The sequence below is a fragment of the Eschrichtius robustus genome (genome assembly GCF_028021215.1).
Source record: "Eschrichtius robustus isolate mEscRob2 chromosome Y unlocalized genomic scaffold, mEscRob2.pri SUPER_Y_unloc_1, whole genome shotgun sequence".
Classification (NCBI taxonomy): Eukaryota; Metazoa; Chordata; class Mammalia; order Artiodactyla; family Eschrichtiidae; genus Eschrichtius; species Eschrichtius robustus.
Window position 1 is genome coordinate 2,119,902 of NW_027175152.1, and position 25,775 is coordinate 2,145,676.

A 25,775-nucleotide genomic window follows, 5' to 3' on the forward strand; every position below is an offset into this window, starting at 1 on the left:
TCAATCATCATCTACTGTTGGCTTGATGGTTACTCCTCTTCTTATCTGACCCCAACCAATTAAACTGAAAAATGAAAATAAAAGAAATCATGAATTTTAAATCCATTTCATTAGCATTACTATAAAATGTTGATATATCCAATTTTACTACACTCTCCTCTAAATTCAAACTTGTTCCCATAACATGTTCTATTAAAAAAAGTCTGTATGTTACCTTCTTAGATTCCTAGAACCTTATACATGGATTTTCACCATCAGGAATGACAAGAAAAGCAAACAAGAAGTTGCTGTCACACATATGCTCATGTTTCTCTAAAAAAAATACCTATCCATTCAGAATCAGCAAACAAGAGCATGTCAGGTCCCCCTAAGGAACAATGCCAATAGACAAAACACATCAACTTAAATTAAAAACAACAACAAAAGAAACCCAACTCATTATCAATTCTTTTTTCCTTGAAGAATGCCTCTTTCACAGCATCTCAATAGATCATAATGGCTTTAAAGGGAAATAAGTAAAGAGAAAGAAGTGAAGAACTAGAATAGGTAGTCTATAAACAGATTACTCTCAATAGCAGAGGGACCAAAGTCCCCTTTAGTCAACAACCAGACTGGATTGATACCACAACTTTATTTTCTAGAACAAAGCCCACCTAAATATGGGTAAAAAATACAATTCTAAAGAATATAAAGGAAGAAGAAAGTTAGCAAAAATGGGGAACTTGAAGGTTCCAGATACCTGTTCTCCTATAGAACCACCAAGTAATTAACATTCTGAAAAAGTAGTTTTGTGGATCTGCAGCAGCCAAGCATATGCCCAACAACAAAAAAAAGCCACACTCAAGATAGAAAAAAATTTTGCATAATTTTGCTCACCCAGTGCAGCATAGCCAAGAGGAAGCCAACCAATTCCCAGTTCCTCCCATAGGACAGAAGGGAAAGAACAGAACTTGTTTTCAAAGGTCTAGTTTGTCTGGGGGTTGCTCAAGGGACTAGTTTCTGTTTTGTCTGACTTTGAGTACCTGGAGAACTGTGGCATGGTTACATCATCAGGTTGAAGACTCCAGAAAGCAGTAGTGTGAGACCAGGTAAGTAAAAGCTTCAGAAGGACTGGAGACTAAGGGTGCCTGGGGAACAAAGGATTATGAGCAGAGAAATACAGTAAAGTGAGGTCACAGAAGCAAGGGTGAGACTTGGAGAAACTAAGACATATAAAGCAGTTGTGTACATGAAAAACTTGGACAAAAGAACACAGCTCCAGGGAAGATGAACACACAGAAAGGCCTGAGAAGACAATAAACAGTCACACTCAGTTGATTAGTGAAGTTTTTTCCTTCAGTCTTCAAAAACTATGACAGATGGCTTCTTTTTCTTCCTTTCAAATGCCCAATTTTAAATAAAAGATCACAAGGTATACAGAGATACAGGGAAACATGAACACAGCCCATGCAAGAGAACAAAATAAATCCCTAGATACTAAACCTAAAGATGCACAGGCCTTGGACCCACTTGATAAGGACTTTAAAACAACTGTCTTAAATACTTCCAAAGAGCTAAAGGAGAAATAGAGACCTAAAAAAATAATGAAAATGATACACAAACAAAAAGAGAATTTAAACAAAGAGAGTTTATAAAAATAAAGAGAAAAAAAACCTAAATAGAAGTTCTGAAGCTGAAAAATGCAAGGACAATTGAAAAACTCAATAGATTAATAAAACAGCAGATTGGAACAGTATCAGCAAACAGACAACAAATTTTGAAGATAGGTCATCTGAAATTATTGAGTCTGAGAAGCAAAAGAAAAAACAAAGAAAAGTAAACACCAGCTGAAGTACTTATGGGACATCCAGAGAATCAACACACACATTATGGGAGTACCAAAAAAAGAAGAGAGGGGCAGAGAGTTTATTTGAAGAAATAATGGGGTTTCCCTGGTGGCGCAGTGGTTGGGAGTCTGCCTGCTAATGTGGGGGACACGTGTTCGGGCCCTGGTCTGGGAGGATCCCACATGCTGCAGAGCAACTGGGCCCGTGAGCCACAACTGCTGAGCCTGCGCGTCTGGAGCCTGTGCTCCGCAACAAGAGAGGCCGCGATAGTGAGAGGCCCACGCACCGCGATGAAGGGTGGCCCCCGCTTGCCTCAACTAGAGAAAGCCCTTGCACAGAAACTAAGACCCAACACAGCCAAAACAAATTAATTAATTAATTAATTAATTAATTTTTTTTTAGAAAAAGAAAGAATGACTGTAATAGTTCATGAATATATATAAGAAGCTCAAAACCCTCCAACTATGATAAGCCAAAGAGAAGTATATGAAGACACAGGGTGATCTAACTGTCCAAGTCAAAGACAACTAGAGACTTTTAAAACTGCAAGAGAAAAGGCAGTCAGTACATATAAGGGAACTTCCTTAAGATTATCAGTGGACTTCTTAGCAGATAACTTGCAGGCTGAAGGACAGTGGGATGATATATTCAAAGTGTTAAAAGAAAAACACTACCAACCAAGGATACTATCTTGAAAAACTGCTTTCAAAATGAAGAAATGAAGATTTCCACAGATAAAAGCTGAGTGATTCATTATCACTATACCTGCTTTTAAAGAAATGCTAAAATAAGTCCTTCAAGTTGAATTGAAAAGATAATACACAGCAACACAAAGACCTATGAAAATATAATGCTCAGTTGGTAAAGGGAAATACACAAATATAAAAACCTGTATTATTTAATTCTGGTGCACAGAATCTAAATGACACAAATGTAAGAAGTAATGATAAATAAATATGCAAATATATAATTCATTTGTCACATCAATAGCATTAAGTGCATGAATAAATATTTAAAAAGAGTAAGCTACTGTATTTAACTGAAGTTAAGCTGTTAGCAGTTTTGAACAAAATGTTTTAATGTCAAGTTTTTATATGTAATTCAACAACAACAACAACAAATCTATAGAATATACACAAAGGAAAAATGATGGGGTGAATTCATAAGAACATAGGAACAGGGAATCCCTGATGGTACAGTGGCTGAGACTCAGCACTTTCACTGCTCTGGGCCCGGATACAATCACTGGTTGGGGAACTAAGATCCCACAAGCGAACACAGGAATGAAGCGGAACAGAATCCGACTGGCCAATGTGGGTTATGAGCATCAAAATAAAAACAAACAGCAATGGATCATAACCCACTGTAAACAAGTAAATAAGTAGGAAAAGAGGAATGGCAAATGATAAATGCAGAGAAGCAGCACAGAGTTATGCTATCCCCAGAACGAAGCACAATTCAAGCAAGAATAATCAAGTGGCAAAGGGGTAGGCAATTTGATGAGAAGCAGGCTATTTGCAGTCTTAAGGGTTCTCGCCATAGACTTCATTAGTGCAAACATAAAAAGAGAAACTTTACAACAGAAAAATCAGATGCCTTGACTCTATGAACAAAATTAACATCACCATCTAGGTGCAGCCAGATATTCTGTGCCCTTGAGATTCCTGATAAGGACACAACACAAATTATATAGCATTTTGGCTTATAATAAATAACCTAAATCTAATAAGACAAAATATCAAATTCAAATTGAGGAAGATTCTATAAATTAACTGGCTTGTATTATTCAAATGTCAATTCATGTTCAGACAAAAACGTTTAAAAAAGTTTCATATTAGAGAGACTATAGGAACATGAAAAGGAAATGAAATATGTGATCCTGGGGTGAAGAAAGAAAAATTCTATAAAGTACAATGGTGAGACAGGTGACAAAACTGGAATGAGAAGTTCAGGTTTTTGTATTTTGTCAACATTAAAAATCTTGAGGGGCTTCCCCGGTGGCGCAGTGGTTGAGAATCTGCCTGCCAATGCAGGGGACATGGGTTCGAGCCCTGGTCTGGGAAGATCCCACATGCCGTGGAGCAACTAGGCCCGTGAGCCACAACTACTGAGCCTGCGCATCTGGAGCCTGTGCTCCGCAACAAGAGAGGCCGCAATAGTGAGAGGCCCGTGCACCGCGATGAAGAGTGGCCCCCGCTTGCCACAACTAGAGAAAGACCTTGCACAGAAACGAAGACCCAACACAGCTAAAAATAAAGAATAAAAAAAAATAATAAAAATAAAGGAATTCCTTTAAAAAAAAATTCTTGAACTAGCTGTATAAGAGAATATCCTTATTCTTAGGAGATACACACTGAAATATTAAGAACTCCAGGTTATGTAACCTACTCAATGGTTCAGAAAAACTAAGGTGTATGCTTATGTATGTGCACATGTAATAATATGAATGCTGTACATATATAAAAAGTCAAAGAAAATGGAAATATTGATTTGGAATTGTTTGATTTTATATAGATTCTGTCTGAGATGAAAGGAAAGCCAGTTGCAATACCTGGAGTAAAAAAGTGAACTGCAACTTTACAAATCAGTGCTTGAAATATAGATTTTAGTGATCCAAATACACACCTGAGAATTAAAGCCATGAGAACCACTGAATTCAAGGACAAATGTGTTTGTGCATGTATATACATCATTAAGAACTAATATAACACAAGAAAATGTGCCGTTGCTCTTGAATAAAAGGTGGACAAGTTGACAAACTTACCGCCAGTGTTTCTCAACTCTTCGGCTAATGGCTATTTTTTCTCCCACTTCTGTGCACACAGGATTAGTGAGAACTATTTTACCCAAATCAGCCTTTACTGCACTAACTCTTCCTCCTGTTGAAAGGGATCCTATGTTCACCATAAGCACTTCACTCTTAGACAACTTTTGCACCTAGGGAAATAAATTAAGAAAAAAATCCTTAAATAAAGGAAGCGCTTTCCAAAATGAAGTGAGAATTTACCAAATACTGCTAGAAATAAACTATGAAGGAAAAAGAATTCTGCACAAATTACATTATAATGGGATTTGAACTATATATAAGTGTCCAAACAAAACAAAAAGTTAGTTATTTAGCAATTACTGAATATACACAAGGTCTAATTCTAAGCTACTTAGTGTAGCATAGATCAATGAAACTCTTAAAATTTTGAAGAGACTTACAGCAAAAAGAATGTACAGGGACTTCCCTGGTGGCGCAGTGGATAAGACTCCCTGCTCCCAATGCAAGAGGCCCAGGTTTCATCCCTGGTCAGGAAACTAGATCTCACATGCATGCCGTAACTAAGAGTTCACATGTCACAACTAAGGAGCCCAAGTGGTGCAACTAAGGAGCTCAGCTGTTACAACTAAGACCTGGTGCAACCAAATTAATTAATTAATTAAAATAAAAAAAGAAAAAAGAAGTTCAATATGTCCTGAAAACTGCAGCAAAACAAGAATAACATATAATACATAGTTTATGTGAAGGCCTAATTCCATTCATGTAATGTTAACTAGGTACTTAAACTTCCTAGCCTCTATAAAACTGGATAACACCTACTACCATAATTATTAACTGTTACACTGCCTACTGCTGTTGTCTACACTTACAGTCTCATGTCAAAATTCACACCAGTGTTTTTAAGGGCTTCAAGTTTCATTAAGTCAGAGGGTAAGAAATATAAATAGTAAAGGAACTCCGAAAAATTGACATGTAAATTTTATAAGCACTTAATTCACATCCAGAACAATTCCTTTCCTATTGCTTTTACATGACCATTGTTGTGTCCTAACATAAAAAGGAGTTTACAATCATACATACAGAATTTTGAGTACTGTATGGATTGATATTCAATCTTTCATGGAACAAAGGTAAAAATTTTAAGCAACACATCAACCAATCCTAAGGCTTAAAGAGCAACTGGAGAATAGAATCTGATAGTGAGAATGAGATACAAAGAAGACTTAGTTACTAGAAAAAGCCCAGTGTTAAAAAGTTAATATAAGAATTCTATATCACTCTTTGGCCACCTGTTTCTCTCCCTAAGCTTATTATATCATCAGACCTTTTAATGTCAAAACATGTATTATGGATCTCATTCCTTTTAAAATGTCATTTGCCTACTGCTGTTTAAAATAACTCTGAAATGAAACTGCTGGGACACTGTTTGCACACTTAAATACATTACAAATTTATACTTTCTTGAAAAGGTTAAGTGCTTATTTCTGTGTATCTTTGCCAACAAAATCTTACTTTTTTAGAAAAAGTCAAGTGTATACTAGAAATATTGATATTAAGTCTTTGTAATATGTGCCACAAACACTTTTTTCCATTAAAAAACAAAACAAAACTCTGGTTTGGTTTATGGCTGGTTGCTACAAAGAAACTTCCAGATTATTCACCTTTTCTTTGTTTGTAATTCCATTGTGTAAGACAATGAAACAAAACTGGTTGAAACATCATACTTTGTCTCATTTACCTTTGCTGCTTTTTGTCTCCTTCTGTGCGTACACCAAGAAGTCGTCTAAGTAGGAAATAGGAAATTTCCAATTCTGTGAAGATCTCAGGTAAAGCACCAACCACACCAAGCACTTGCCCCACCATTCTGTCAGCCCGGCACAGAGTGGGGTCAATTTTTGTTCCAACTCCTAATACATGATATAAACATTACATATTCCAACTTGTTTTTCTTAAAATGTTTGTAAAGTTAGTCAAACCAGTACAAGTCTCTACATATTCTAACCCTGTTAACTCATACCATGTAACAGCTACGTAACCAAAATCCCATAAATTCCTAATTAAAATCCCTGCTTTATCTAAAAATACAAGAACAATGGGAAAAAGTGTTGCTAGAAATTCAAGACTATAAAAAATCTTCTTGATTTAAATTATAAAGAAAAAAATTATAAAGGTAAATGAGATACCTGCTTACCTCAAAATAAATTTCATTTAATCAGATATTGTTTTAATAAAGATTGAGAAGTACAAAGTTTGTAATGTTTACTTCAAATTATATGTTTGTACATTAATGCAATAAAAAGTTACAAGAAAATGTTCTCTGAATGTCCTTATTCCTAAAACAAACAAAAACACCAACCAAACAAAAAACTGCACCCACATCATATACAGAAAACAGGCAATTTGTAGGCAACCTTCCATTTGTAAAAATTTACATAAAATGCAACCAAGGACAGTGTAAATAAGAGTATAATAATATATTCAATATTAAATCATAAAACCTCGTTACTGAGCTTAGTCATGAAACTAAAATGTATTCTTTATATATAAAAGTATCCTCCTTTTCCCCACCCCACCCCCTCGCACTGCACGACTTGTGGGACTTAGTTCCCCAACCGGGGACTGAACCCAGGCCCACAGCAGTGAAAGCACTGAGTCCTAACCACTGGACCACCAGGGAATTCCCTAAAAGTATTCTTTTTAACAAACATAAGAAATCATTTTATAATGTATAATCGACAATTCAACTACATGTATACCTCCCATCCACTCCTTCATATTCAGTTAAAATATCTAATCAGAGATACAGACTCTCAGATAATCCATTTCACAAAAAGTGACATGAATAGCCACTATCAAAAGAATGTAAGTGAAATCCTTACCAATAAGACCCCCTGGAGCAGCATACTGAAGATCATTGTGTTCCACGAAAAGTGATACAATTTTGGAAAAGATTGGTTTGCACATGAGTTTTCCTTCACTATCTTTGGAAACAATACCAGGTCTGACTTCTATCTCCTGGCCCACCTGAAATATGTAAGTGAGTAATCAAAATATGTGGGGCAACACAGTTACCATTTACATGGTTAAGAGTCCTCACTGGTAGATTGCCAAACACAATAACCACTCAATTATCTAGCAATTACCTAGAAGATATATATGCTTTAAAGACATACTTAAAACATAAAAACAGTAAACAAAACAATAAGTGTTTTTAAAGTTAATTTTGAGATTTTGTTTTTACCATTTTTTTCCCCCCTGGTTAACAAGAGTTCAAAATCAAGTTCACCTTTAATACTCCTTTTAAAATACTACCACCAGCCACACCACCTTTAAGGTCATCAACTTCACAGCCAGGTTTGTTGACATCAAAGGACCTAATAACTGGGAAGGGGATAAGGAAGAAAGGAAAGAAACCATAAGGCTCATCATGTTATTTAAATTAGATGTTTATCAAGTTAACTTACTATTTTTTTTTTTTTTACAAAAGTAGTCAATTAAGATCTACACTTTAGAGTTGAGTTTGTGGGGAAATATCATTATTCCAATGCTTACCGTGGTCTTAACTATTGGAAAAATGAAAATAACTTGATCACTTAAGTGACACGTTTAAGCTTTATCTATCTTTTGGAGTATAATGTGACTGTTACAAAACAAAAGACAAATAAATACTCTTTATGTATACAGTTAAGTGAAAGGATGACTGTTCTGGGCTGAATTATGGCCTCCTTCCCCAAAATTCATGCTGAAGCCCTAACCCTTGGACTCAGTACCTCAGAATCTGACTCTATTTGCAGACAGGGTGTTTAAAGAGGTAATTCAGGTAAAATGAGATCAGTGAGGGGCCCTAACCAATCTGACTGGTGTCCTTATAAAAATAGGAAATTTGGACAAAGAGGTACCAGGGATGCACACACAAAGAGGAAAAATCATGTGAGAAAAACCATCATGTGGCCCTCTGCAAGCCAAAAAGGAGAGGCCTCTGGAGAAACCAAATCTGCCAGCACCTTTATGTCTGACTACTGGCCTCCATAACTGTGAGGAAATAAATTTCTATTCTTTAAGCACCCATTATGTGATACTTTGTTATGGTAGCCCTAGAGAACTATTACATTAGTCCTCACATACAATTACAAAAAGAATTAGCTATGAAATTAATCTCCAGAGTACAATCTTGCACTCATTAAAAAAGACTATACAGGGACTTCCCTGGTGGCGCAGTGGGTAAGACTCCACTCTCCCAATGCAGGGGGCCCAGGTTTGATCCCTGATCAGGGAACTAGATCCCACATGCCACAACTAAGAGTCCACATGCTACAGCTAAAGATCCTGCATGCCGCAATGAAGATCCCACGTGCCGCAGCTGAGACCCGACGCAGCCAAATAAATAAATACTAAAAAAAAAAAAGACTACACACACACACATATGTTTATGTGATTTTATGAACAAAAAGAGGTTTGGAAATATACATGTTATCAGTGCTGTGGGACTGAATTCTTCTTTTATATACTTTTACATTACAACTTATGTAATAAAAACTTAGTTTTAAAACTACAAAATAATTCTAGGACTATGTAACTTACAAAAAGAACAGTGACACTTAACGAAGAGTGTGCTTCAGAATCACTCAAAAGAACACTCTCCAGAAAACACACAGGAGGCCCAGAAGAGTCCCCAGAAAGGCTGAAGTTTTCTACAAACTGTGTGCAAGAACCACAAACTTAATTAGTTTTGGTACTGTAAGCTTAAGGTAAAAGGAACATGAAAATCTTCATCAGAAGTATGGTGAAATCATTTGTACAGAAATTCTAATGTCCTGTTCCTGCCTAAAACATTATCACATAAAGAACACTGTATTAGTCTAATCTCAATCACATAATAAAAAAATTAATGTTCCTATTTTATTCAGGAGTCTGTTCCTCAACCAATCTAGCATTACCAATACAATCTTAGAATCAATCTATCTTAATACTAAACTTTCATTCACTCCACTGAGTTCAAAATGGAATGTTGTCCTTGGTGTTCATAAACTCAATCCTTATTTTAAAATTCAAAAAAGCACATAAAGACTTTAATTTACTATTGCCTCTGTGCCCTTAAAACCAAATCAACAATGCATAAACTGAGTCAACTGTTAAAGGCCAAACGGTTAAGTCCTTACCAATAAGTCGGGGCTCTGAAGTAAAGTCTCTTAGAGGTACTGGAATTTTATTAACGATATACTCACAGACAACTTCAATATTATATTTCAGCTGAGCAGAAATTGGAATAATAGGAGCTCCTTCTGCTACTGTACCTATATGACAAAATTCAGAAAGATCCAAATTTGTCATTTTTACAGAATTTGTCCCATAGATTACTAAAGATTATTAAATGGATATCCAGACATAGATATACAGATGTCAGCAAAATATGCAATGCTATCATCCTGTTTAGAAAGATGACAGTGTTTTGTTTTTCTCTCTAATTAAATGTCAATCGAGAAGTCAACAGAATGGACCAAATGAGTTTTTGTAGACATAGCTTTTCCTTTTCTTTACCACATAATCTGGCTAATAAAGCCAGCCTATCTAACAAATAAAAGAGAAGTCAAATGTAAAAAATAATTTGCATCATGTCTTGCCCCAAATGAAAACAATATGTTTTACAGAAAGGGACACTAAAGATTAAAGAAATCATTGTCAGTTGCAGTTTGGGAAACAGATTCTCAATGAGAAGAGAGTCTAAATAATTATAAAACACACCAACATATACAAAAAAGCTACTTTCATTCATTTTACTATCACTGGGAAAGAATTTTAGAAACATCAGACTGGTGCTCACTTTGACAGCACACATACCTAAACTAGAATATTACAGACAATATTAACATGGCTCCAATGCAAGGATGACATGGAAATGTGAAGCATTCCGTATTTTTATTATAATAATGAATTTGTTATATAGTTAAAAAAAAAAAAAAAAGCAATGTGTTTCCATTTGAAAAAAACCCACCTGGTAACATTCATGGAATATAACTTCTTTTCTATCTAATATGTACTCTAAGCACATCAAACTCAGAAACAAATTTCACTGCTTCTATAAACTGGCTAAAAGCAACACAAGTGTTAAGTAGTACAGAGAAAAAGGGCTTAGTACCCACAGATTCACTTCATTTTTGATAACTAAATTCTTAAAACTTGATTCATACATTTATTAATTACAGCTTCTTACCTTGTACAAATGCAAGGATCTGTTCATACTGTTCTTTAGCCTGACTTTCTTTTACCAAATCAATTTTATTTTGTAGAATCAAAATATGCTTCAGTTTCATAATTTCTATGGCAGCCAGGTGTTCAGAAGTCTGAGGTTGAGGACAGGATTCATTACCAGCTAAGTTGATTATGAAGAATTAAAACACAAAAAACATGAGTAATAGGAATTAGTTCTCACCTAATAGAGACTTTTGGATGTCTTAAAGCAAATTCCTGGACACCAGTGCCAAGTGTCTTTGTGTGTACATTTAAATTCCATGACAGACTGCCCTGGATTCCCCAGTCTTTTGGCTCCTATTCGAGGCGCTATGCACACTACTTGGAATCAGCTAGTTTGGCTTCTTTCAGACTGCCCTCAAGTATTCAATAGGCTAATAGCTTGATTACCATTATTTAAGACCTGTGCGTGAACTCAGGCTTTGGTCTGATCAGTTATATTTTCCAATTCTACTGAAGGCACAAAAATGACTGCTAAATACTAGCATACTAGCGAAATAGAGATCTCTTGACCCATTAGGCTTGTATGAATTATAAATTTACTAGGGCCATATCTAAATTATTACATAAATGATCTTCAGTCCAAGGGAATCCTAAGGCACATCTTCCTATTCATCTTGTGGGAAGCCAAGGCCATAAATTAGTACCACAAATCCATTCAGTTCCATTATGTGCAACCCAGTGAATCTCTGGTCTTCTGACTCAGTCTGTTCCAGACCAATCAGTGTCACTAAGATAATGATATGTAGGCATTGTTCATAAGGCACCCAGCCTAGTTTCCTAGTGCTGCTAGGCTGATTATCCTTAGTATGATTTAATTCTTCCCAACATAAAGGACCCTTTAAACTTAAATGACCATAGCCTGGTGTTAACCATATAAATCCATCCCTTAATTGTGAGAGGTTTCCTTCTAATAAACAGGAGTTTCAGTTTTTGACTGAGATACAGCTCCTTGTTCTGACTGAGCTTGAGTTATCATAATAGAAAATTCATGTTTATGGTCGAGGTCAAATCAGGTACTATTAATTGGCCACCTAGTAATATCAGTAGTGGCCTGAAAACTATGATTTCTTTCTTCTCGAATAATTTTCTAAGGACCATGCAGTTAGAACCTTGGACTGGAGAAATCCACGAAGGTAACAGAGAAGTACTGGATATAGGTCATTGACCATAAACACAACAACTGGATTAATTCCAAACTCTGCCTAAGATTGTGAAATACATTTGTTTCATAAGAAAAAAGGGTGAGAATTATCAAAGTATTGGTATATAGCCCTAATCTGGCATCTTGGGTTAGATATCTACTTCAAATGTCTTCTTCTCATCCTTGTCTGGTAGTTTCTCTTCTGCTTGAGTATTGTTTTAAGGTGATTTTCAGGCCAGCAGTTCTCACTATAGGCCAGTCCAGTGAAGGAGCCCTAAGTGGAAATATTAATCCAAGAGTCAGTTCTCTTCAGTTTCCCTGTGCGTGAGCTAGTTAAGAGTACCTGATAAAGTTCCCTCTATCTAGGCTGAAGATAGTCCTTTAAATTATGTCTTTTCCAGTATGCGTGATCTCCTTGTTGCATGGGGCATCCAATCTTCATCCAAAGATAGATTACTGAGATAAGCTTCAGAAACAAATTTAGAAAGTCCTTTTAATAATTCAATTAAACTTTACATTAATATAACAGCAAGTGGCTGAGAAGTGAGTCTTAGTATATGCAGACCTCAATTAACAAAACTAGAATTTAATATCCTTTAAAACATAATCTTTTTTTCTAAAATTATCCTCGTTTTTACCAAATATAGCCAGATTAAGACTAATTTGTTTGCACAGTGAGTCTGGTTTCAATAAACTTGGCTTGATGATTTGTAATTGTAATCGATCATACAGGTTCTTTTAAACTGGCTGTGCTGGAACTTTTTTTAAATATATTTATTTATTTATTTTTGGCTGCATTGGGTCTTTGTTGCTGCACGTGGGCTTTCTCTAGTTGTGACGAGCAGGGGCTACTCTTCATTGCAGTGTTCAGGCTTCTCATTGCAGTGACTTCTCTTGTTGTGGAGCACAGGCTCTAGGTGTGTGAGATTCAGTAGCTGTGGCACGTGGGCTCAGTAGTTATGGCTCTCTAGAGCACAGTCTTAGTAGTTGTGGTACATGGGATTAGTTGCTCCATGGCATGTGGTATCTTCCTGGACCAGGGCTCAAACCCATGTCCCCTGCATTGGTAGGCGGATTCTTAACCACTGCACCACCAGGGAAGCCCCCCTGTGCTGGAATTTTTATTTTACTTTTTATTTATTTTTTAAACATCTTTATTGGAGTATAATTGCTTTACAATGGTGTGTTAGTTTCTGCTTTACAACAAAGTGAATCAGCTATACATATACATATATCCCCATATCTCCTCCCTCTTGCATCTCCCTCCCCCCCACCCTCCCTAACCTACCCCTCTAGGTGGTCACAAAGCACCAACCTGATCTCCCTGTGCTATGCGGCTGCTTCCCACTAGCTATCTGTTTTACATTTGGTAGTATATATATGTCTATGTCACTCTCTCACTTCGTCTCAGCTTACCGTTCCCCCTCCCCATAGCCTCAAGTCCATTCTCTGTGCCTGCATCTTTATTCCTGTCATGCCCCTAGGTTCTTCAGAACCATTTTTTTTTAATATATATATATCCCATATATATGTGTTAACATATGGTATTTGTTTTTCTGTTTCTGACTTACTTCACTCTGTATGACAGATTCTAGGTCCATCCACCTCACTACAAATAACTCAGTTTCATTTCATTTTATGGCTGAGTAATATTATGTTGTATATATGTGTCACATCTTCTTTATCCATTCATCTGTCGATGGACACTTAGGTTGCTTCCATGTCCTGGCTGTTGTAAGTAGAGCTGCAGTGAACATTGTGTTACATGACTCTTTTTGTATTATGGTTTTCTCAGGGTATATGCCCAGTAGTGGGATTGCTGGGTCGTATGGTAGTTCTATTTTTAGTTTTTTAAGGAACCTCCATACTGTTCTCCATAGTGGCTGTATCAACTTACATTCCCATCAACAGGGTTGCAAAAGGGTTCCCTTTTCTCCACACCCTCTCCAGCATTTCTTGTTTGTAGATTTTTTGATGATGACCATTCTGACTTGTGTGAGATGATATCTCATTGTAGTTTTGATTTGCATTTCTCTAATGATTAGTGATGTTGAGCATCCTTTCATGTGTTTGTTGGCAATCTGTATATCTTCTTTGGAGAAATGTCTATCTAGGTCTTCTGCCCATGTTTGGATTGGGTTGTTTGTTTTTTGATACTGAGCTGCTTGTAAATTTAAGAAATTAATCCTTTGTCAGTTGCTTCATTTGAAAATATTTTCTCCCATTCTGAGGGTTGTCTTTTCGACTTGTTTATGTTTTCCTTTGCTGTGCAAAAGCTTTTAAGTTTCACTAGGTCCCATTTGTTTATTTTTGTTTTTATTTCCATTTCTCTAGGAGGTGGGTCAAAAAGGATCTTGCTGTGATTTATGTCATAGAGTGTTCTGCCTGTTTTCCTGTAAGAGTTTTTTTTATAGTGTCTGGCCTTACATTTAGGTTTTTAATCCATTTTGAGTTTATTTTTGTATATGGTGTTAGGGAATGTTCTAATTTCATTCTTTTACATGTAGCTGTCCAGTTTTCCCAGCACCACTTATTGAAAAGGCTGTCCTGTCTCCATTGTATATTTTTGCCTCCTTTATCACAAATAAGGTGACCATATGTGTGTGGGTTTATCTCTGGGCTTTCTATCCTGTTCCATTGATCTATATTTCTGTTATTGTGCCATTACCATACTGTTTTGATGACTGTAGCTTTGTAGTATAGTCTGAAGTCTGAGCACCTGTTTCCTCTAGCTCCATTTTTCTTTCTCAAGATTGCTTTGGCTATTTGGGGTCTTTTGTGTTTGCATACAAATTGTACAATTTTTTTGTTCTAGTTCTGTGAAAAATGACATTGGTAGTTTTCTAAGGATTGCATTGAATCTGTAGATTGCTTTGCGTAGTATAGTCATTTTCACAATGTTGATTCTTCCAATCCAAAAACATGGTATGTCTCTCCATCTGTTTGTATCATCTTTAATTTCTTTCATCAGTGTCTTATAGTTTTCTGCCTACAGGTTTTGTCTCCTTAGATAGGTTTATTCCTAGGTATTTTATTCTTTTTGTTGCAATGGTAAATGGGAGTGTTTCCTTAATTTCTGTTTCAGATTTTTCATCATTAGTGTATAGGAATGCAAGAGATTTCTGTGCATTAATTTTGTATCCTGCTACTTCACCAAATTCATTGATTAGCTCTAGAACTTTTCTGGTGGCATCTTCGGGATTCTCTATGTATAGTATCATGTCATCTGCAAATAGTGATAGCTTTACTTCTTTTCTGATTTGGATTCCTTTTATTTATTTTTCTTCTCTGATGGCTCTAGCTAAAAATCCAAAACTATGTGAATAATAGTGGTGAGAGTGGGCAACCTTGTCTTGTTCCTGATCTTAGAGGAAATGGTATCAGCTTTTCACCATTGAGCACGATGTTGACTGTGGGTTTGTCATATATGGCCTTAATTATGTTGAGGTAAGTTCCCTCTATGCCTACTTTCTGGAGGGTTTTTGTCATAAATTGGGGTTCAATTTTGTCAAAAGCTTTTTCTGCATCTATTGAGATGATCATATGGTTTTTCTCCTTCAATTTGTTAATAGGGTGTATCACATTGATTGATTTGCGTATATTGAAGAATCCTTGAATTCCTGTGATAAACCCCACTTGATCATGGTGTATGATCCTTTTAATGTACTGTTGGATTGTGTTTGCTAGTATTTTGTTGAGGATATTTGCATCTATGTTCATCAGTGATATTGGCCTGTAGTTTTCTTTCTTTGAGACAACTTTGTCTGGTTTTGGTATCAGGGTGATGGTGGCTTTGTAGTATGAGTTTGAGAGTGTTCCCCCTCTTCTATATTTTGGAAGAGTTTGAGAAGGATAGGTGTTAACTCTTCTCTAAATGTTTGATCGAATTTGTCTGTGAAGCCATCTGGTCCTTGACATTTGTTTGTTGGAAGTTTTTTAATTACAGTTTCAATTTCATTATTTGTAATTTTTTCTGTTTATATTTTCTATTTCTTCCTGTTTCAGTCTTTGAAGGTTGTACTTTTCTAAGAATTTGTCCATTTGTTCCAGGTTATCCAATTTACTGGCATACAGTTGCTTGTAGTAGTCTCTTATGATGCTTTGTATTTCTGTGGTGTCAGTTGTAATTTCTGCTTTTCATTTATTGATTTGAGTGCTCTCTCTTTTTTCCTTAATGAGTCTGGCTAAAGTTTTATAAATTTTGTTTATCTTCTCAAAGAACCAGCTTTCAGTTTCATTAATCTTTGCTACTGTTTTCTTCGTTTGTATTTCATTTATTTCTGCTCTGATTTTTTAAAATTAATTAATTAATTAATTTATTTATTTATGGTTGTGTTGGGTCTTCGTTTCTGTGCAAGGGCTTTCTCTAGTTGTGGCAAGCGGGGGCCACTCCTCATTGCAGTGCACGGGCCTCTCATTATCGCTCCCTCTCTTGTTGCGGAGCACAGGCTCCAGACATGCAGACTCAGTAACTGTGGCTCATGGGCCCAGCCGCTCTGCAGCATGTGGGATCTTCCCAGACCAGGGCTCGAACCCGTGTCCCCTGCCTTGGCAGGCAGCTTCTCAACCACTGCGCCACCAGGGAAGCCCTCTGCTCTGATTTTTATGATTTCTTTCTTTCTACTAACACTGGATTTTGTTTGTTCTTTCTCTAGTTGCTTTAGGTGTACGGATAGATTGTTTATTTGAGATTTTTTTTGTTTCTTGAGGTAAGATTGTATTGCTATATTTTACCCTTTTAGAACTTCTTTTGCTGCGTTGCATAGGTTTAAGTTTGTCGTGTTTTTGTTGTCATTTGTTTCTGTGTATTTTTTGATTTCCTCTGATTTTTTCAGTGATCCATTGGCTTCTTAGTAGTGTATTGTTTAGCCTCTATGTGTTTGTGTTTTTTACAGTATTTTTCCTGTAATTGATTTCTAATCTGATAGCATTGTGGTCAGAAAAGATGCTTGATATGATTTCAATTTTCTTAATTTTACGTAGGCTTGATTTGTGACCCAAGATGTGATCTATTCTGGAGAATGTTTCATGTGCACTTGAGAAGAAAGAGTATTCTGTTGCTTTGAGATGGAATGTCCTATAACTATTAATTAAGTCTGTCTGCTCTAATGTGTCATTTAAAGCTTATGTTTCTTTATTAATTTTCTGTCTGGATGATATGTCCAATGGTGTAAGTGGGGTGTTAAAGTCCCCCACTATTATTGTGTTGATTTCCCCTTTTATGGCTGTTAGCATTTGCCTTATGTATTGAGGTGCTCCTATGTTGGGTGCATAAATATTTATAATTGTTATATCTTCTTCTTGGATTGGTCCCTCAATCATTATGTAGTGTCCTTCCTCATCTCTTGTAACAGTCTTTAAAGTCTATTTTGTCTGATATGAGTATTGCTACTCCAGCTTTGTTTTGATTTCCATTTGCATGGAATGACTTTTTCCATCCCCTCACTTTCAGTCTATGCCTTTTGGTTGGAGCATTTATCCATTTACATTTCAGGTTATTATTGATAAGTGTGTTCCTATTACCATTTTCTTATTTGTTTCAGGTTTGTTTTTGTAGATCTTTTTCTTCTCATGTGTTTTCCCATAGCTGGAGGGGGTTTGAAGGGGTTCAACACTCTGCCCACCTGGACCCATGCAGCCAGAGGAGGATTTGTCTGGGGTGGTACATGGGCCACCAGGACCCGTGTGTCCCACAGAGGCTTGGGAGGGTGGTGCTTGGGTGCTTGGGTTCACTGGGACCATGCAGCCAGAGGACACATTTGCAGGGGCAGGGCTCAGGCCTGGGATCCATGCAGCCTGTGGAGGCTTTAGCGGGGGCAGGGCTCAGGCCCGGTACCTAGGTGGCCCTCAGAGGCTTTGGCAGGGGTGAGGCCCAGGCTTAAGAACTGCTCTGCCAGAGGAAGCCCTGTTGGGGTGGTGTGTGAGTCACTGGGACCACGAAGCCTGCGGACGCTTTGTGGGGAGTGGTACTCGGGTCTGCCGGGACCTGTGTGGCTAGAGGAGGCCATGGCAGGGGCTGGGCTCAGGCCTAGGACCCCAGCAGGCTCACTAGGTCTTGAAGGGTGGGTGAGCCTTCTCAGGTGTACACCCCCATAACTGTCCAAAGAGGCCGGGCTGGAGGGTGGGGAATGGTGCTGCAATGGTGGCCCCACCCCTTGCATGCCACTCAATAATGGTGCCCCACTTCTTCCCACCCCCCACAGACCAGTCACCATGCTCCCCTCTGACCCCCAAACCCCTGAAGGCCCCCCTCTGTCTCCCCTCCGTGAGTGGGCCCACTGAGAGTGGGAACCTCTTATCTCCCCAAGCCCCACCCAGGGGCACGGGTCCCATCCCATTTCCACACCTCTTCCCCCACTCCTTCCTTCCCACAACCCACCAAGTTACATGGGGACCCCTACTGTCCCATTACACATCTGAGGTTTCCCACTGGCACCCAGCTGTCACTCTGAGAAAACTGTTCCAGTACACCCCTGCTGTACCTGTAAGGAGACACGAACTCCACGTCCTCCTACTATGCCATCTTGAATCTACCCCGATCAATCATTTTTTAAAATGAGGTGTATCTCGATTGATTTGTGGATATTGAACCATCCTTACATCTCTGGAATAAATCCCACTTGATCATGGTGTATAATTCTTCTAATGTATTGTTGTAATTGATTCGCAAATATTTTATTGAGGGTTTGTATCTATGTTCATCAGAGACATTGGCCTGTAAATTTGTGTGTGTGTGTGTTGTCTTTGTTTTGTTGTTAGGGTGATGTTGACCTCATAAAGTGAGTTAGGAAGTGTTCCCTCCTCTTCAGTTTTTCCCAGGAGTTTAAGTAATTGCTTGAGATGTAAGTTTAGATTGTTTATTTGAGATTTTTCTTGTTTATTGAAGTAGGTCTCTATTGCTATAAACTTTTCTCTTAGTACTATTTTTGCTGTATCACACACATTTTTGTATGGCATATTTTCATTTTGATTTGTCTTTAAGTATTTTTTGATTGCTCCTTTGAATACTTTGTTGACCCAATAGTTATTCAGTAACATGTTGTTTATTATCCATATATTTCCATTTTTGTTCTTGTGGTTGATTTCTAGTTTCATATCATTGTGACTGGAATAGATGCTTGATATGATTTGTCTTTATCGACACTTTTTACTGAGACTTGTTTTTTCTCCCAACATGGAGTCTCTCCTTGAGAAATTTCCATGTTCACCTGAGAATGTGTATTCTGCTGTATTTGGACAGAACGTTTGGCATGAATTTTGAAATCCACCTGTCTAATGTTTCATTTAGGACGACTGGTTTTGTTGTTGTTGTTGTTTTGTTGACTTTCTGTCTGCATGATCTAGATCTACCCATTTATGTAAGTGGGTGTTAAAGTTCCCTACTACTATTGTGTTTCTGTCAGTTTCTCCTTTTAGGTCTGTTAATAATTGCTTTATATATTTTGATGCTCCCATATCAAGTGCATATGTATTTGTAACTGTTATGTATTTTTGTTGTTGTTGTTGTTATGTCTTCTTGATGAATTGTCTCCTTTATCTTTACGTAGCACCCATTTTGTCTCCTGTTATTATTTTTTTGACTTCACATCTATTTTGTCTGATATTTGGAGTATCATCTACCTTTCCTTCACTTCGAGCCTATCTTTGCCATTAGACTTAGTGAGTATCCTAGAGGCAGCATATAGTTGGGTCTTGATTTTTAATCCATTCAACAACTCTGTATCTTTTATTAATGACTTCAATACTCTTTGATAGATGAGGACTTTTAGTACCACAGTTATATCTTTTGTTTTCTACTTGTATATCTCCATTGTTTCTTTTTCCTTGTGTTTCTGTCTGCCATTTCGGTCTGGTGGTGTTCTATGATGTTGTTCTCAGCTATCTTTTTTATGTTTTGTGTTTTGTTCTAGGTTTATGTCTTGCAGTTACCACGAAGTTTGTATAAAATGTCTCATAAAACCAACTATATTCCTTAAAAACAAAATTCTTGCTTCCTACATCCACTAAGATGGCTATAATAAGTTATTTTTTTTAAAGAAGAGAGTAAGTGTTGGCAACAATGTGGAAGAATTGGAACACTTGTACCTTGCTGATAGGAATGTAAAATAGTGGAACAAAATTTGGTGATTCCTCAAAGGTAAGCATGGAATTACTATATGACCCAGAACTTTTACTCCTAAGTATATACCCAAGGGAATAGAAAACAAGTGCTCAAATATATGTCTGCACATGATCATAGCAGCACTATTTACAAATAGTCAAAAGGTAGAAACCTGAATTTCCATCTACAGATGAATGGATAAACAACTTGTAGTGTACATTAACAATGAAATATTATTCAGCCATAAAGGGTTTAAGTACTGACACATGCTACAATGCGGATGAACTTTGAAGACATTACATTAAGGGAAAGAAGCCAGTCACATAAGGTCACATGTGTGTGATTCCATTTATATGAAATATCCAGAATAAATTAATCCATAGATGCAAAAAGCAGGTTGGTGGTTGCCAAGGGCTGGGAGGAGGGAGGAATGGGAGTAACTGCTTAGTGGGTACAATGTTTCCTTTTGGGATGATAGGAATGTTTTGGAACTATATAGAGGGATGGTGGTACAACATTGTGAATATACTACATGCCACTGAAATATTCACTTTAAAGTGGTTAATTTTATAATGTTATGTGAATTTTACCTAAAAGTATTTTTTTTAAATTGCAAACTACATAAAATGTTTTGCTAAAATGGTTAAACAAATTATGACACATCAAAACAGTGAAATATTATTCAGCCATTAAAAATTCAAGGATGTTTTAATGACATGGAAAAATGCTTACAATATAATACTAAGCAAATAAATGCAAATTGTATTTGCAGCATTTTACTAATTATATTAAGTAAAATGTGCACAGAAAAGACTATAAAATAAAAGTAAACTAAGATGTCTGTCATAAAAACAAATGTCTCAGAGATAGGATAGTTTTTTTCTGCTGATAGCCTCTTATCTCCATTTACCTAAAGGGGTTGCATCCTTCTCCTCTTATCCCTACATGTTTTTGTTGTCTCAAATTATCCTTTTTTGTGTTGCGAGTTTGTTACCAAATTGAAGTAACTATAGTTATTTTTTGCTGCCTTTTCCCCCTTTAACTTTCATGATATTATGAAGTGTTTAAAAATGTTTTCTAACACAGAATTACAATTTTCTGACTCTGTGTATTTATCAGCTTACTCAACATTTTGTGTACATTTGCTTTTTTGTTTCTGGTAGAAGAGCTTATTTCAACATCTCTTGTAAGGCAAGTCTAGTGTTGATGAAGTCCTCCAGCTTGCGTGCTTTTTCTGGGAAGGCCATTATTTCTCCTTCATATCTGAATGATAACTTTGCTGGATAGAGTATTCTTGAGTGACAGTTTTTATCCTTCTGCCTTTTGAGAATGTCATTCCTCTCTCTCCTTGGCCTTTAGAGTTTCTGCTGAGAAATCTGCTGATACTTCAATGGGTTTTCCTTTGTGGGTTGCCATCGTTTTCCCTGGCTGCCTTCAAGATTATTTCTTTATCATTGACTTTTGACATTTGACTTTTAATATAACATGTCTTGGGAAGGTTTTTTTGATTGTTTGTTTCTGTTTTGCTTTGAGGTAATTCAGTGTCCTCTTAGTTTCGTGGACTTGTATATTTAGTTCCTTCCCCAGGTTTGGGAGGTTCTCAGCTATTATTTCTTTATTAAATAAATTCTCTGCTCCCGTCTCCCTCTGTTCTCCTGGGACACTGATTACCCTAATGTTGCCTAATGTTAAGAGTCAGATAGTTCTCTCCAGGTTTCCTCATTTTAAAAATATCTTCTCTGTTTTCTTCTAGTTGTGTAATTTCTAGACTTATATTTTTGAGGCTGATTCCCTCTTCCATATGGTCTGCTCTGTTTTCAATGTTTTCTAAGCATTCTTTATCTCATTTATTGAGTTCTGCAGCTCCAGAATTTCTGTTTGGTTCTTTTTTATAGTTTCAGTCTCTTTGATAAAGTATTCCTTCTATTCATTAATTTTATTCTTGAACTCATTGAACTACATTTTTGAGTTTTCTTGTAGCTCCTGGAGTTCATGACAGCTATTTTGAATTCTCTTCAGTTAGATTGTAATATCCCATGACTTTAAGTATCTGGAGAATTGTTATTTTCTTCTCCTGGTACAGCATTATTGTGGTTCTTCAGGGTGCTTGATGAGTTGTTTCTCTGCTGGCACATTTGAAGTAGTGAACACTTCTTTTCTTTTTGGGTAAAGTTTTTTAAAATTCTATCAATTCAATATGTTAGATATTAGAGCCCTTTCTTTTGTTTCCCAATGTGTGGCACTATAGCACAAGTCTTTGGTTCCTCTTACCTGAGCTGCCTTGGCACTTTTCACCCTCCATCCTCCAATATCAGAGGTATCACCTAACACCCTCATTATCACCACTTGTACCTCCAAGGTTGTTGGTGCCTTGCTGCTTCTGGTGTCACTGGCATTGCAGCTGAGGCACCAGGATGGTGAGCTCTTCTGCTGAGTCACAGACTCTGCCACTGGTAGGGGGATGGGCATGGGGCTGGGGGATGGTAGTTCTGGGCCACCAAGTTTGTGGGTGCCTCTGCCGCATCTGTTGTTGTCAGGTTCTCAGGCTCTGCCATTATTGTGGGTGCCTCTGTGGTTGGGGGGCTGGGATTTCTGGCACCCTCCCCCTGGTGTTGTCTCTTCTGTGTGTTATAGTCCACTCTCCTTTAGATATACCTATGTGTGGAATCCTCCAGCATCCTGATGTGTTGAGCAGAGGCACCTTTGTTGAGTTGTGGATGTTTTTCTGGTTGTAGATTGAAGGGGAGAGACAAAAGGAACATCTCACACCATCAAGACACGGCTGTCACTCCAGTGGGCAGCTTGTTGATGAGTCAGAAGGAAATCCTTCTTCTTCCTGTTAGGGTATGTAAGCTGCAGTGAGCAATATATGCATGAGAGCTTCCACTTCTGGGCTTCCCTACTCCATTTTAAATGAATGTTCCTTTATTCATTTTCCCCTTTTGATCAGGATCTTTCCTTGAAAGCATTGCCAACCAAGAGTCATGTTATACAATTTTAGTGGAATTGTGTTTTGTCCCTAAGCACCAGGAAGGATTTTTCCAGGATGTCATGTCCCACTATGGATGAAAAGTGCACATGTTGGAAACTGTTGAGGTCACACTTGAGTAACAAGGATGGGAAAAAGGGAAAAGTTTCAGGCTTTTCCCTTACTAGGTCTATACCTTATCAAGGTTGTGGGTGTTGAAGATCATCTCGAAGCACTGAGCTAAAATCACCCCATTAGGTGCATCACTTCTGCTGAGATTTAACAACAGTCATTTATTCTTTTTTTTTTTTTTTAAACATCTTTATTAGAGTACATTTGCTTTACAATGGTATGTTAGTTTATGCTTTATAACAAAGTGCATCAGTTATACATATACGTATATCCCCATATCTCTTCCCTCTTGCGTCTCCCTCCCTCCCACCCTCCCTATCCCACCCCTCTAGGTGGCCACAAAGCACCGAGCTGATCTCCCTGTGCTATGCAGCTGCTTCCCACTAGCTATCTATTTTACGTTTGGTAGTGTATATACGTCCATGCCAGTCTCACACTTTGTCCCAGCTTACCCTTCCCCCTCCCCGTATCCTCAAGTCCATTCTCTAGTAGGTCTGCATCTTTATTCCTGTCTTGCCCCTAGGTTTCTCTGACCATTTTTTTCTTTTCTTTTCTTTTTTTTTTTAGATTCCATATATATGTGTTAGCATGTGATATTTGTTTTTCTCTTTCTGACTTACTTCACTCTGTATGACAGTCTCTAGGTCCATCCACCTCACTACAAATAACTCAGTTTCGTTTCATTTTATGGCTGAGTAAGATTCCATTGTATATATGTGCCACATCTTCTTTATCCATTCATCTATCGATGGACACTTAGGTTGCTTCCATGTCCTGGCTATTATAAATAGAGCTGCAATGAACATTTTGGTACATGATTCTTTTTGAATTATGGTTTTCTCAGGATATATTCCCACTAGTGGGATTGCTGGGTCATACGGTAGTTCTATTTTTAGTTTTTTAAGGAACCTCCATACTGTTCTCCATAGTGGCTGTATCAATTTACATTCCCACCAACAGTGCAAGAGGGTTCCCTTTTCTCCACACCCTCTCTAGCATTTATTGTTTGTAGATTTTTTGATGATGACCATTCTGACTAGTGTGAGATGATATCTCATTGTAGTTTTGATTTACATTTCTCTAATGATTAATGATGTTGAGTATTCTTTCACATGTTTGTTGGTAATCTGTATATCATCTTTGGAGAAATGTCTATTTAGGTCTTCTGCCCATTTTTGGATTGGGTTAACAACAGTCATTTAAAAATGATTATACAGAATAATATGAGGAGCAGAATAATGACCCCAATTTATATAATAATCTTAAGCCAAGAGCCCGAACCTGAAAGCAATCAGCTAAAGAGGTCAAAGGACCATTGATTCCAGGTGACAGCTGGCAAAGGTGGAGGTGTTTTAGTTGAACTCATACAGTTATAGTTGAAGAAAAGTTGACACATGGCTGTAGCAGCCTGCCCCACTGGGTAATAACAATAAGCTTGTGGGTATAATCGACAGTGGCATTTGGGGTCAAAGAGAAATTTGTTATAGGTAGGACCAAGGGAACTCCAACATCATGAACAGATCAGAGTTTCTCATAACAGATGCAACAGTCAAAAAGGTTTCTCCCTTTTGGAAATAAGGTAAGAAGCAACTGGAAGAAAAAGGAATACCGGCCTGGTCCAATCATCTTGGCGAAGCTGTCTCCTTTGCCTGTCATCCGCTTCAATTCCTGGAGATCTTTTCCAGGTAATCAGTTGGTGTGCAGGTTCAGTCAGGGTTTGGTGCTTTCTTTTCATGTGATACATGGATCCTAGAGTCTATTTTTTTGGAGTTTGGTGGCACATGGTTTGGTTACAAGTGCCTGATATTGGTCTTTCCAATGGGGTTAAAGGGAGTTTTTCTGGAGGTGTCTTTCTTAATAGATGAAATCTATGGGCTGCAAGGTGTGTTTAATGTCTTCATCTCCCAGGAGTATGCTGTAGAGAGATTGCTCTCCTAAAGCATGGTTATTCTCAATGGAAGCAATTAGGCCTTTGCAATGTTGAAGTATATCTCCTTTTACTAGTTGTGGACCAAAGGGTGACAGTTTATGGGCTCCAAAAGGGGTAGAGAAGGAGTAATGGCAGTGTTTTTGGCCAGGGTACATGAAGGGTCGTTATAGATTTTGCCAGTTGAGTCTTAGTGATGTTGGTACTAAGTTATTTAGATAGAGGATTAAGGATGGTTAACACAGTGAAAGTGTTGTAAAACTGGCCACTCTCATCAATGCCCTTGATGGTGATGAAAATTCCTTGGCCACAGTGCAGTTTTGGCAGGGGGCAGGGAGGTCCCAGATAGGCATAATCTTTTCTAGTAGGATTTTAGCCACAGAAGTAGCTGTAGCTTGTCTACAAGGGAAGGCTTCAGTGCAGTGAGAAAACATACAAACTATTACCAAGACATATTTACATCCATGAGACAGAGGAAGCTGAATAAAATCCATCTGCCAAAACTCAGTAGTCCATTGGGCAATTTAAAGTGTCCAGGAGCAGTGTGGATAGGTTTTCCTGAATTATATTTTGTGTAGCTGGGGCAAGCAAAGTAGACATTCTTTGCAGCCTTGTTAATATTTCCCCACTAGTATTGGTTCATTCATGTTATCAGTTTATC

The 25,775-nt window shown here is 37.4% G+C and overlaps 1 protein-coding gene and 1 non-coding gene across 2 annotated transcripts; one reads left to right on the top strand and one right to left on the bottom strand.

Annotated features, from left to right (window-relative positions):
• LOC137757670 (eukaryotic translation initiation factor 2 subunit 3, Y-linked-like) lies at window positions 1-22,556 on the bottom strand. The gene is made up of 9 exons (XM_068534281.1): window positions 22,359-22,556; window positions 10,805-10,973; window positions 9,753-9,887; window positions 7,880-7,974; window positions 7,473-7,617; window positions 6,332-6,500; window positions 5,674-5,707; window positions 4,591-4,763; window positions 1-64 (listed from the first exon to the last, which is right to left on the bottom strand). Exons 1-9 carry the CDS (start codon window positions 22,554-22,556, stop codon window positions 1-3), a joined length of 1,182 nt encoding a protein of 393 aa, XP_068390382.1.
• On the top strand, window positions 10,407-10,511 carry LOC137757676 (U6 spliceosomal RNA). Its single transcript, XR_011072428.1, has one exon. It is a non-coding gene; the product is annotated as a U6 spliceosomal RNA (small nuclear RNA).
• Window positions 22,557-25,775: the final 3,219 nt, after the last annotated feature.